Source organism: Carya illinoinensis, chromosome 16 (genome assembly GCF_018687715.1).
Source record: "Carya illinoinensis cultivar Pawnee chromosome 16, C.illinoinensisPawnee_v1, whole genome shotgun sequence".
Taxonomy (NCBI): Eukaryota; Viridiplantae; Streptophyta; class Magnoliopsida; order Fagales; family Juglandaceae; genus Carya; species Carya illinoinensis.
This window is the reverse complement of record NC_056767.1, coordinates 1,155,451-1,169,974: the sequence shown is the minus strand read 5'-3', so window position 1 is coordinate 1,169,974 and position 14,524 is coordinate 1,155,451. Positions and strand designations below refer to the sequence as shown.

At 32.1% G+C, this 14,524-nt stretch overlaps 2 protein-coding genes across 2 annotated transcripts; both read right to left on the bottom strand.

The window, feature by feature from the left end:
- Positions 1 to 6,548: 6,548 nt before the first annotated feature.
- LOC122298377 (putative invertase inhibitor) lies at positions 6,549 to 7,547 on the bottom strand. Its single transcript, XM_043108098.1, has one exon. It carries the CDS (start codon positions 7,157 to 7,159, stop codon positions 6,632 to 6,634), a length of 528 nt encoding a protein of 175 aa, XP_042964032.1. The 5' UTR covers positions 7,160 to 7,547; the 3' UTR covers positions 6,549 to 6,631.
- Positions 7,548 to 8,474: 927 nt separating this feature from the next.
- Positions 8,475 to 13,546, bottom strand: LOC122299528 (protein S-acyltransferase 8-like). The gene is made up of 5 exons (XM_043109888.1): positions 13,165 to 13,546; positions 10,738 to 10,923; positions 10,299 to 10,604; positions 9,960 to 10,196; positions 8,475 to 9,355 (listed from the first exon to the last, which is right to left on the bottom strand). Exons 1-5 carry the CDS (start codon positions 13,201 to 13,203, stop codon positions 8,843 to 8,845), a joined length of 1,281 nt encoding a protein of 426 aa, XP_042965822.1. The 5' UTR covers positions 13,204 to 13,546; the 3' UTR covers positions 8,475 to 8,842.
- Positions 13,547 to 14,524: the final 978 nt, after the last annotated feature.

Genomic DNA, 14,524 nt, shown 5'->3' with positions numbered 1-14,524 from the left:
ACTATATATATAATTTATAATACACTATATTATATACTAGTTAAGTATATAATATATATTATATATATAGTCTAGTGCTATATACTATACTATATATAGTCTAGTATATATTATATAATATATAGTATATATATACTCATTATATATTATATCTATAGTCATTACATATAATATATTATATAGTTAATATATTAATATTATATAGTTAATATATATAGTATATATTATAGTATATAGTTAATATACTATATATATTATTTATAATAATAAAGTACATTTCTTTCACATACATTCGAACGTTAGTGGGTGAAGTTCGAACGTTAGATAAAGTATTTGGTAAATATGATTATAATTTAAATTTTATATAGTTTTTAAATAAAATAATGCATCATTTGTGAATAATTATTACAAATTTAAAGAGATTGAAAATTGAAGCGCAATGATTTACTATTAAAATTGGATAAGCTAACTACAGTATATTATATACTATATATATAATATATAATACACTATATTATATACTAGTTAAGTATATAATATATATTATATATATAGTCTAGTGCTATATAATATACTATATATAGTCTAGTATATATTATATAATATATATATAGTATATATATACTCATTATATATTATATATATAGTCATTACATATAATATATAATATATAATATATTATATAGTTAATATATATAGTATATATTATAGTATATAGTTAATATTATATATAGTTAATATATTATATATATTATTATATATTATTTATAATAATAGAGTATATTTCTTTCACATACATTTTAACGTTCGAAAGTTACTTTTTTCACGTTTGAACGTATATGCAGATATGTTCGAATATTAAAAAATGCAGAAAATTTTCCACTCATTTTTAAGTAACGTTCGAATATTAAATTTTAACGTTCGAATGTTACTTTTTAAACATTCGAAAGTATATGCATATACGTTCCAATGTGAAAAAATACGAGAAATTTTCTACTCATTTTTAAATAACATTCGAACATTAAAATTTAACATTCAAACGTTACTTTTTAAATGTTCGAACGTGAAAAAATGCAGAAAATTTTTCACTCATTTTTAAATAACGTTCGAACGTTAAAATTTAACGTTCGAATGTTACTTTTTAAACGTTCGAATGTATATGCATGTACGTTCGAATGTAAAAAAATGCAGAAAATTTTTCACTCATTTTTAAATAACATTCGGACGTTAAAATTTAACATTCGAATGTTACTTTTTAAATGTTCGAACGTTACTTTTTAAACGTTCGAACGTCATATTAAATCAGAGTGGTTTTAATGAATAAACGCACGGGAGGAAGCAGAATCATTTCTTCTGCTTCTCCCGTGCGTGAAAGAGAGAGTGAGAGTGAGAGAGGGTTGTGGGTTAGAGAGAGAGTGTGTGTGTTAGAGTGAGAGATGGTTAGAGAGAGAAAGTAGAGTGAGAGAAGATTAATATTTTTCCTCTCTCCATTGATTTTGGTAAGGAAAAACTTTTTTTTTCCTTTAAATGTTTTACAATTTTATTATATTTATTTTATGTTTTTTTTATATATATGTCTTTAACTAACTAATGTTGTGATTTTTTTGAAGGATTGGTTGTTGTGACTTGTTCAAAACTTGTGACTTGTAAGAGGATATTGTGAGTGATAGGTATATTTCTAAACTTTATTAAAATGTTTATATATTTTGTTGTGCTTTTGTTGTAGATAATGATGAATATTTTGATGTGTATAATGTGAGTTAATTGTGGATTTTGAAGGATTAGATATGGGTATAATATTTTCAGTTGAGTAGTAAATTTTGATTGTATATATTGTGAATATGTTTTGAATTGGATATTATTGATGAATTAGAAGGAATTGAATTGTTTATATTGATGAATTAAAAGCAAATCTTTATGATATGGATTATGTAATATGATGAATTAAAATGAAAAATTGTGTTGTGTGTATGCTTATTCTTAAAATGAAAATATAAATATTTGTGTATATTTATGAATTAAAATGAATATGTTTTACAATTGTGTATGTGAATTTGAAGCATATGTTGTGGTTATTTTTTTGTGACTATATTTTGGTATTTGTGAATTAGTTATTATTGTGCATATGTATATGTGATTTGTGAATTAGTTTAGTCTATGGAAAATATGTTTATATATTGTGAATAGCAATATTTATTAAAATTGTTGGGAATATGTAAAAAATTGTAAATTTAGTTGTGAATATGTTTATATATTGTGGAAATATATGATATCATTTTGAATAAATTTGTGAACTTTTATTGAATATGTTGGAAATAATTTATTAAATTATGCAACATGTCATTAATTTAATTTTTATTTATATTTCTTTTAAATGTTACTTATTTTGCAGTATTTTTTTTTTTTATCAAATGAGTATATGAGATCAAGATAACAAGAGTTGGAGTCTCTCTTACAGCAACAGTCTGATTTAGAGATGCGTTTGCAGGAGCAACATAGAGACCAGGAGGAAAGAATGTGCAGTAAAGTTTAAGAATAAGTGCAAAGGGAGATGAGAGTCCAGATAGAGCGTGTTATGTCACTACAGTAGAATCGCGGCGGGCGAGGAAAGAAGAAAAAATGAAATCAATTCAGTTTTTTCATTGTCTAGAACTTTTAATATCTAATTTTATAACTATATAATACATTGTTAGTTGTTAATTTGATGGTGTAATATAGTGATACAATTTGTATATTTTTTAATTTTATGAAAATAGTATTTTTGATCTATACGTTCGAATGTTGGTTCACGTTAGAACTAACGTTCGAATGTAATTACACAAAATTACGAAATAACGTTCAAATGTACGACCCAACGTTCGAACATATTCAGTCTCAAAACGAACACAACGTCGAATGTTTAAAAGATTTACGTTCGAACGTTTTGTTTGACGTTCCAACGTAAATATGATATGTTCGAACTATAACTAACGAACGTCAAATTTTCTCATTCGAATGTCAATTACGGTTAACGTTCAAACTCTCTTTTAGACGTTTGAACGTTACATTTTGTGACAGATTTTAACTGTCACAAACAATTCCACGTTCGAACGTGACATCAAACGGAAGACCTCCAACCGTCACTAAAAATATTTTTTGTGACGGTTGAATAGTAAACTGTTACCAATTGTTTTTTGTGACGCACATTAGGTGACGGTAGTCGTGACGGTTTCGAACCGTCACCAAATGTCTTTAGTGACATTTTGATTATTTTTTGTAACGTTTTCCTCTATCACAAAAGACTAATTGTGTTGTAATGTGCACTACCATTCCAACCTTAGGAATTGGTGGGTGGTAGGCTCCAGACATTGCTTGTTGTCCCTTCTGACTAGTGTGGTGTGCGTGTCCCTTGTCCAGTTGTGTGAGTAGTAGTTCACGCAAGTGAAATGACTTCCCTTTCTCTTTCTGTGTACATATCATGTGGGCCTTGCTCGGCTCCTCTTTAGGAGTGGGCTGGCTGAGTGTTCATCGACTGGGATCTCATGGAGATGGGCCTAGTTGGCCAAGTTCAAGGGGGTGGAAAACATCTTCCCCACTTATAATTTGATTTACATAACCACAACTATTGAAAATAGTAAAAAAATTAAATCCAAAATTTCAAAATTTAAATTAAAAAGAATACTAATAAAATGAGGTTGCACTCAATATGTATAATATTGTGCATAAAATTATATATACGTATAGCATCACTCATTAATTAATTAGCTGGTTTGAAATTAACATTGCAATGACCATTAATCTTTCTTGGAAAATCCACTGCATGGTATCTATAGTTAAAGAAACACACATTGCGCGCACACAGGCACAAATATTGACATATTCAAATGAAATTAACCATATATGATACTATTTAGATTAAAGGTTTTGGGCCCGACCCACCATAGTCTTTGGGGTTAGCGATTCTTGTATGGTTTGCAGAAAATGAAAGGTTTGTACAAGGAGATCGACCATTTTTGGAAGACAAACCAAATGAAATTAAGCACTCAATGCCAAATAATTCCATTGAATATAGCTATTTTCATGGAAAAATTAAAGAAAAATTCTATCCCTACATCACACACCTGCTATTTTTTTTTTTTTTGTTTCCTTAACAGATGTGTGGTGTAGGGATAATAAGTAGAAGAACTCGAAATTAAATACCTACGTGGGAGAAAAGCAGTAATAATTATATACTTTTTTTTTATAAAAATTAATTAATACACTTGGTTAGCCTGTAAAGTACAAAATATTGGTAAATGAAATGATATTATAATCAGGTTTTCTAAAAATATATCCTTACAATACAATTCTAATTTACATTTTATGGACATCTTCCTTCTTTTATCTTCTCAAACAAAAATGCAATATCTTCATTTTGTTTTTGTATTTGATCAGACTCGAAAGCTAACCTTCGTATGTACTAAGATAACACATTAATTATTAGAATGTCGATCGTATTAAACAGATTACAATGAAAAATATCCTAAACCCAATATTTGAAAGGAAATGACTCATTTGCTGAAGAATTAAGTATTTTTCTTTCTAACTCGATAATCATACATGATTTGTGTGTACAAGATCAATCTTACATAGATGGAAATTAATTTAATTTGTTTCTTAGTTGAAGAACTCGACAGATCAATGTGTTGCAAATAATTTGATATATAGATCGATTTTCCTCTTTTTCTTCTTATTTTTGTTTTTCCAATTCTCTGTATATTTAATTTTGGTAGGAGAATTGAGAAGTGCTACAAGTACAAAGAAATACTATAAAAATAAATCTACAAAAGGATATAAGTTTTATATAATATATTATACTCTGACATATCACATCAAGTCACGTACGTCATTTTATAAATTTATTTTTGTGAGATCATTTTATATCTAAAATATTTTTTTAATAGCCAAGACTCAATACCTCATGTACGTAGGGTTTTGGAACGTGCAAATGTTGGTAAACAGTTTTAATGGTGGGAACCGATTATTGTCATGAGTTGCATGCAGCAGAGCCGGAATTCTGGTTTCTCATTCCTGCCGAAAATGCTATTCTTTCCGTAAGTGGTTTTCGTCGGAAGTTATCACTGAGATTTTTTTATTTTTTATTATTATTTTTTTTTACTTAATAATTATTTAACTGTTTTTAATAATATTTTGAATTTTTTTTATTTTTTTGAAAATATTTAAAAGCCTCTTAGCAGTAGGAGTAGCGTCATACTGCCTTACTCTTTATCTATTTTTTTCATTATTAATAAATAATTAAAAATTATTTATTTTATTTCACTCGTAACAAGTTGAGCACAAAATTTGTACTGGCCCGTAGATGATTTTCCGGGAAAGCAATATCAAGCCTGTTGTCTGTTGCTAGGAGAAGGATCTAGAATGGACGGACGGTGACAAGATACGCCATTAATGTCTTTGCTATGATGTCTGTTGCTAGGGCTCTCATGTTCTTTCATTCTTTTATAGTATTTGCAGCACTGCAAGGAAACATTTTGACCCATTTTTGGAAGATTAATGAAGGAGAATTCTGAAGGTTTGGCCAAAAGAAGAATGTACACTGTACAATCACGTGTAATATATAGCATGCATGACCCAAAAAGAACTTATATAGAAGCATAATCATACAAGATTTTTCCTTTTTGGGTCGTTTTTTATGCCAAATTATTTTAGAAATTTACTATTAATCTTCAGTATCTGAGAAGAATACAAATCATTCCTCCAAGAATTTCAATATTCCTTGTGCAAAACCAACAATCAATAATGAAGATAGGAGATTAAATCGCTAGCTCTGTGATGTGAAGTTTATAAAAAAGGGAAATTTTCCTAAGAAAATGACACTAATTTCTGATCTTATTCCAAGAAGGGGAAAAAAAAAAAAAACTCAAAGCTTATTTGTGATGTTTTAGTGTTTGCTACTTTGACATAGAGAGATTTGATATAGTACTCTTATTTTTCTTTTACAATTGTGTTCGATGGTAACATGGCCTATTTGTTAGTATGAACAAAATTAAAAACATATTAAGAGATGCAGACTTTGGATCTTGTTCACTATGTGCGAGTTAGAGATGTAAGAAAGAGACACCTATAGTGGGCACGACACTATTTCACATTCTCTTGGAGATGTGAAATGGCTCCTAAATCACTTCATAAGTCTTGATAGCTGGCCCTTTAATAGTCAACCAGGGTTTACACTTAGAGGAGCTACATAACCCCTCCCCCATTTGGGCGGTGTATGTATAGAAATCACAAACAATCTCTCTCTCTCTCAAATGGTTCTATCTAATCCTGGTATTTAGGCTATAGAATTCGTGAGTGTTGTTCTGGTATTACCACGTCGCACACTCCACCATTGATGCATGAAGATTTTGAACGAACGATCAACGACACCGGAGAATCCGTAGAACAACCATACTAAATCCAAGATATTTTCGATGAGGTAATATCGCTTTCGCTGTATTCTATGATCTAGTATTTCTAACACCAACAATCAATAATGAAGATAAAAGATTAAAATCTCTAGCTCTTGGATGTGAAGTTTTTTTTTTTTTTAAAGGAAATTTTCCCAAGAAAATGACACTAATTTCTGATCTTATTCCAAAAAAAAAAAAAAAACTCAAAGCTTATTTGTGATCACATCCCCAATATTACTGTATAACGCTACGTCGCTGTTTCTTGTCGAAATTGACGGAACTTTAACCCCACCGGAAGCCAACTCGTTTTCACAGCTAGCGGCATCGTCGCCGGCGATTTTCACGTCGTAATTCGCGGTCATAGCATCCTCCTCTAACTCAGCTAGCGCACTTCGGAACGATGCCACCGCTGCTTCGTACCAAAAGGAGCACTTCTTAATGGGTGCAGCATGGTTTTTCTCGAGCAAACCATCAATATAAGCTTTGCTATTTATTGCATTGTTCAGACCCAATTTCAATGCAATTTTCGCAAGATCCATGAAGTTGGATGCTGTTTTGGCTCGTGGATCAGACTGTAAGGCATGCATGCAGCGGTCATAGCTTATTGTTTCCCTGCAGACGTCTGGAACTAAGTTCTTTGCTGCATTTGCTGGTAAAAAAGATTGAGAAAACACGATGATGGAAAGAGATAACAGTAATACTACTGCATGAACTTGGGAGACCATATTCATATTTTGTAATGGAGAGATTTTATCACTGAGTTCATGATGGTTTTAGGGAGTAAGGAGGGAGGGCCGTTTTATAGCCAGAAAAAGATTTAATTCTGGAAATTCTGTTTAGATATATTAGGAAGGTTTTGAACAGACCTTATGTGGGTGATTTTCATAGCAAATATGGACAATTAATTACCAATTTAGGATAAAATTCTTTCCTAGTTTTTGTTTTGTTTTTTTGTCGATGACATAAATTCAGCCTTCAAATTAAGATTATTTAATGCTGTATATATAGAATATCAGTTATTTTAATTTTTAAGAGATTTCCACAGAGAATGATTCTTTGAATCAAAATTATAAGTACTAGACATTAATTCCTATTTTATCAGCATTTTCCACATTTAATAGGTCTTAATTTCTTTAAAATAAATTCTTAATTAGTTTTTCGAAATTGTTGACAAATTGTCAAATAAAAACTATTTACTAAATTTAGAGGATCGTATTTTGGCTATATATATATAACATATCAATCTGAATATTCTTAAATATAGAAAATGAAACCTTCTAAATTAAATCAAATACGAGCTGTCAAGAATTTATCTAATCAAATTGAGAGTCAAAAGTTTATCTAAAGGAATTACAATTAGTTTTAGTGTACATATTTTGGAACAATTGAGATTTCTAGAACTGCCATGTTGGGAAATTTTACTAAGATTAGATTATGTGCATCTCTTATTTATTAATGCTAATAATCCAAGATATTTATCCTCTTTTTAACCCAAAATGGCAAAATCATTGGAGCTTAAATATTAATTAAGCCCTAAATGAGAATTAGGTAATATTTGAAAACAATTTATTCATCATCCTCATCATCAAATGATGTAAAATTAGATTATAGATTCTCGCAATTAAAATATGAGATGATAAAAGAATGATGAAAATTGAGATGCTAAGTAGCATTACTCTTTATCTTTTAGCCTAAACATGATTTTAATCTTTAATCTATGTCATAGACCAACTTCGACCCTTTACTTTATATGTGAAGCATATAAGTCTTAAATTGTGCAAGTCTTGTGTAGTGTAGACCCTTTATAAAAAAAATCCCATTAAGAAAAAGTAACTATTTTTTTTTATATTTTTTCATGATGCAATCCGTAGTTTTACAAAGGCACCATACAAGACTTGTATATTTAAGACTTGTACAAATCATTACTCATTTCTTTAATATGCATCTTCAAGAATGTAGCGCTCAATAAATCTTCATTATAAGCGTAAGAACGGCTTGATATGGGGGAATTGCTTTAAAGCGATGGGATTATTTGCAACTTGCAAATTAAGAAGAATATAAAAGCCAAGCACTAGGGATTTGATCACCAAAGAAAAGAAAAAAGAAAACAGTACATAATATCCATATATAACAAAAGAATAAAGGGAAAGTGGCAAAAGACACTATCTCCTCATCTCTCAAACTATTACACACATTTCTATGCTTTCTTAAAATAGTAAAGCTAGCATTCCCAGATAAAAGAAAATAAGATCGAAGGTTTATACCTGAAAGGTGAGTAAATTGGAGTCCCCTTAGCAAAATTGTAAATTTCTCATCAATCTCAGCTTCCTCCCAAACAAGGAAAAGAACATCAAAGTAATCACAAATCACCCGTGGCTATCATGCTAACATCAATCAAATAAACAATTACCCTATCACTGGCGTGCTTCCTTTGGAGTGGCATGGCTTCTGCTTTCAGTGACATTGGAGTTTGTGAAGACCTCTTGCGCTATTTCCCAGCTCCCACTTCTTCTTCCCCAACTTGAGTGACGAGCATCAGAGCGGATGGTAGGAGCTCGATGATCTGAGCCAAAAACGGAATCAGGATCTGATGTATTATGGGGAGGTACACTGCTCCCTCTGCTGCGAATGTCCTCATCAAGTTCATCAATATTACGACGCTGGGAGATCTTCAATAAGTCTTCGCCAATCTCAAGATCATCTTCTACTTTTGTACGTGGATCCACGCCTAAATCATCTGCTGTTACTCCTTCCCGAGGTGCAGGTGACTGGGGAGGCCTTTGTACCTCCTCTTGAACAAAAGCCCGGAAGTTGTTCCTTGAGGGCTTCACTGATGTGCAAAATACCTCGAGAAAATTATTCAAACAACCCCGATCATAGACATTGATCCTGTTGTCAGCTCTGTACCGGAAATTTTCATAGGTGGTCTGAAAAACACCAACTAATATTAAATCTAGCTGGTAAAACGTACATTGTTTCAAGTACCCTAGCAATATTTCATTCCCATTACTTGGCTAAAATCTTTTTTTTTTTCTTTTATTTTTTTTAATTGGCACCAGGTGTCCAAGAATAACGTCCCGACTAATCCTAGGGGTACACAGGCCCTCGGTAAGGAATTTCCCGCAAGTGCACATCGGGTAATTTAAAGAAAAAATCTTCCAGTCCGATGGCCCCTAGAGAATGTTTGCACCCAAGAGGATTTGAAACTTAGACCTGGAGGGAGCATACCCCCAAACCCAAGGTCTTTACCAACCCCTAGGGGTTCTTTTCCCACCAAAAAGATAAATAAATAACAAAAAGTAAAGGATTAAAAAAAGCCACATACTTTAGATGGGTACAATGTTTCCTCTCTTTTCTGCTCCTTTTTTTCCCATTATATCCCCGCCCATTTAGAAAACCTAACAGTGCCTATCTCATTCACATAATAAGCCAATCCTAATACAGACCTCAAATCGCTCACAACAAATCATACTAGAAGCACAAAAGGATTTTGATAAGACTAGAATCACAAAAAGATAAGAGGTAACTGACCTGGTTTGTGCCTATAAGGTATGAATGGAAGCCAGTAAGTCCACCAACAAACCACAGACAAATGAAACAATAGGCCATTAGTATCACAGATGCAGGTGATTCTTTCATTGCTTTCCAAACTGTGCCCACATTATCACGATCCATCAGAACCTTGATGTACAGAGCTGACATGGCAAACACGTAGATGCAAAGAAGAGTTGCTGAAGAAACAAACATAAAGAAGAAACGATAATTGCGCTGCACAGACAGAGGCAAGTAACACGACATTAATGACAACAATAACGACACAGATAAATCTCATGAGCACAATAGATTTGATTTTGATATCAAACAACATACCAGACCAATGCATTGGCCAACCCAAGGGCAATGGTGATCAAAACGCTCGACGCAGTTATTGCAAATGGAGCAATGGGAACAACGAGGAGGTCGGTATAGCATACAAGTATCACAATACTTCACCCTCACAGGAAGGCCATTGACCATTACTTCTTTTGTTCGCGGGAACTGAAGGCTTGGTGTTTGTCTTCCCCCAACATCGGTTGACACTGAAGAGTCATAACGAAACTCGTCCTCTGGTGGATGTGAATTACGTGGAATGATACCCGGGTCGCGGGCTGAAGTGAGAAAAAGAAGCACCAAGACCTACCAACATCAACTAAGGTATTAAGATGAAGTCAAACCCTAGGAAGCAATTGTCAGGTAATTACTATCAGAACTCTTCCAATAGATATTTCACAAACAAGAATAATGAGAATAACTGAATAAGCAGGCTTACGTAGATGATAAAAACAACTGCTACCACCAGAATCGTATATCCCACATTATGTGGTGAAAATTCATGCCGAAGATGCCTTGCAACAAATACACAAAATATGACAAGTGGGACGATAAGGAGCAATAACGTAACAAGCAGTGATCTAGCATCTGGTCCAAATATCAACCTCCCACCAAGGATAAACTTCTGCAAAAGGTGGATGAGAAAAAGCTGAATACAAAATAGACTGAAAGCATAATATATTTATAAAGAAGCATATATTTTGAAACAAATGCAACAGAATGCATACAGAGACTGACGAAAGAAAGACAACTAGAATGATTGAAACGAAGCACCATGTATGATATACTAAATGATGTTAATAAGGCCAGATCCATTTGGATCAATTCAACCCATTTATATTAGACATCTACATCAACACAGATCATGTTTGAGTCAATCCAACAAGATCAATTTACTAAAAGGGTTATGTGGATCACACGACACAATCCATATATTTGATAGGTTGTGTTTTTTTTTTTTTATAAGTTTGATAGGTTGTGTTATAATTGAGTGTAATTCAATTATTCAAGTTTGAGTTGAGCCATGGGAGGGAAATTAAAATTAAAATTGACATGAAATCAACATGTATATACACGCAATCACATGTGTGCTCTACTCCCATACAGCTAACATGCAAGAACTTGAATTGATAGTATTACAGCCGATGCTAGAGAGGAACCACCATGGAAAGAATTAACAGATAATATGTACACATTCTTTTGTACTCAAAAGCAGGCCCAAATGCTAAGTTTGTTGGTTCACCTAGCGTAATGCTTATGCCTACCATCCCATCCTATACTTGGAAGCACAATCCATAACATGTAGCTGCTTTTTCTTACATGACATACTTCATCAGATTGCATAACTTACATTATTTCTCACTAATTAAAGACATCTCTCAAAGGAGAATATTTACCTTAGGCAAAAAGGGAAATAAAACAAAACAAAGTAAACATGAATAGATTCTACAATGGGGTACTTATAAAAAAAAAAAAAAAAGATTACAATGGGGTAGCCATAATGTAAGCATGGATAACAGAAACCCAATAGCCTTAACTGCTGCTTCCTCACTTGAATATATAATATTTATGGATAATGCTATATACTATACTCACATCTCACTCTCATCATGCTATGCTCATGTGGCATGGACTATCAACCTTCAATTTTTTTACTGTAAAAATAAAAGCTGATCCAAGGGTCATGGCAGCATCAAATCAATATGGTGGGGTGAGATGGGAGTGGGATGGAGATGTAGTATATAGCATGACTAGATATTAAAATGTAATACGTGTTATTAAAGAAGATCAAAACAAGAAAAAAAGTTTGTCGCAAATGCCAAACCATTGGCATTGGTAGAGTTTGTCCCGACTTCAAAAGTACTGCTAACATAAACTACCTGAAAAATATCTAAACAATCATAAGCACCTCAAATCTAATAAAATTTACCATTTTAAAGTGAAGGTAAGTATATACACTGGTGCAGAAATAGAATCTTCTCTAGCATATTTAGCACCGGCGATATATATATGAATGAACAACCATTACTTAACTATCAGGTTTGCTCGCTGGATGCCTCTGTAAAACTAAAAATAAGCATCCACTTGCCTTGATGAGAGATGTAGCAAATAGAAAAAAGAGAAATGAATTTCACGTCTCAATCGCAGGCAACTCTAGGTAACAAACTACTTGAAATTGAGCATAACACAATTATTTCACTTAAGGTGAGATAAGAAAATACTTAAAAATATGGTTTAATTCTACTCTTCCATTTTCTTCACCAAGCAAAGAATAAATGAAAAATGGGTACTTTGACCAGAGAACACAACTTGATCCCAAATCGAACTCTAAGCAAAACTGACCACAGAAATTCAGTCGAAAAAAAAGTATCTTTTATCGCTTTAATTGCCCACCAAGCTCTTCCTCCAAACCAACCCTATCACCTCCACTAGTTGCTCAGGGGGTGTAGAAAGTAGCAGAAAAATCTCAAAAAGGAGTTCTTATTATAATCCTAAATTCTCCATTACCAACCACCCAATCCACTCAACTGGCATAACACATCGATTTCACTGGTTCGCGAATCCACAAACGAAAAAGAAACACATAATTTTAATAAACAAATAAGTGCACTGAAAACTCGATTTTCCGAGCAAACAAACAGGTAATTAAGTCCAAGAGACTTAATAACCAAAATCCGCACATGTATGTATCCAAAATAAACAGACCTAGTTACGCATATTCACCAATCACCGAATCAATACGAACCCAGACCCACTAATTTTCACACAAGCCCAACAATTCTAAACCGCAACCAGATATTTTTTTAAAGCACGAGTTTCAAATTCAGACGAGAAAAATTAGACAAAATAGCAACGAGTGCCTTACATTACTTCCTTTCCAGGTTTCGTACACGCGCTTTGCCATGAGAGAATCGCACGCTTTTAGTTACCACACTTAAGCAGGAGCGGCGTCGAAGACTTGGAACTTGTGACAGTTCATCTCACTCGCATTTAGACCCACTCTCACCCAGATCACAGTGAAACCACACTCGATTTGCCGGTGATTCCTGCGTTACGATATTGGGGCTGCTCAGAGTCAGACTGTGACCCTCCTCGTCGAGGGTTCCCTATTTAATCAGAGAGACACAGGGTGGGGATTGAAATCTAAGATGGCGGTTTGAAAGTTTGGAATTTTCCGTAAGCGTCTTTCTTATTTTCTAGAGAGAGAAAGAGAGAGAGGAACGTTCTACCTAGAGGAAACCTTATACACCGTATACATATTATAGGGTTAAATGCAATCCAATTGAAGAACTTTTCTTCATGTCACCATAAATGATGAAATGCAATGTCTAATATACCCCTCATTTTTAACTAGACTTGTGTTATACACAAGAATAAAATTAATATTTACAACCTTCAGATGTGTGAATTTCGAACAATTTTTTTTTAAAAAATAATAAATATAAGATTTATTTTAAAATTTTAATTTTTAATTATAAATCTTACAGCTTCCACTTTTTTAAATAAAATATACAGAATTTATACACTTTAATTTAATATTTTTTTAAAATACAAAATAGTATATAAACTAATTTTTTGTCACCAGATCTATTATTATTTTAAAAAGTTTAATTACTAATATTTTTATACAGAAATTATATTGAAAATTTTTTATCTATAAAAGAAATCGTTTATATAAATTTTAAATAGATAAATTTTTCGCAGCTTTTATAGAATGAAAACCCTTGTTTAATTTTTTTCGGAAACCTGCCATGTCAGCAAGACCGGCAGTCTTTTATGACGTGGCAAGATTGGATTGGTTGGTAGAAGGTCAACAACTGGTATTCTGTTGGGGGCAATATAGGAAATGTGAGTATTTTTGGTCGCCCAACATTGGGAGATAAAACCAGCCTTAACTTTTGTTTTTATCTTCTTTATCTTTATCTTTTTATTATATGATTTTGTTGGATAAAAGAATAATAAATAATTGAAAAAACTGAAAAGGCAAAGAGAAACAGGAATCTTAGCATGAAGCTTGAATGGTTGGATAGTTTGAGATACCTCTCAACTTTTCCATTTTTCATTCCTTGAATCAGTTATAACTTTTTCTCTACTAATAAGTATCGTACAGTCATTTGGAAACAAATAAATTTTATTATTAAAAAATTTAATTAATTTATATTTATTTATTTTTTTAAAAATAATTACATAACATTTACACATTCACGATTGTAAATATCATTTCT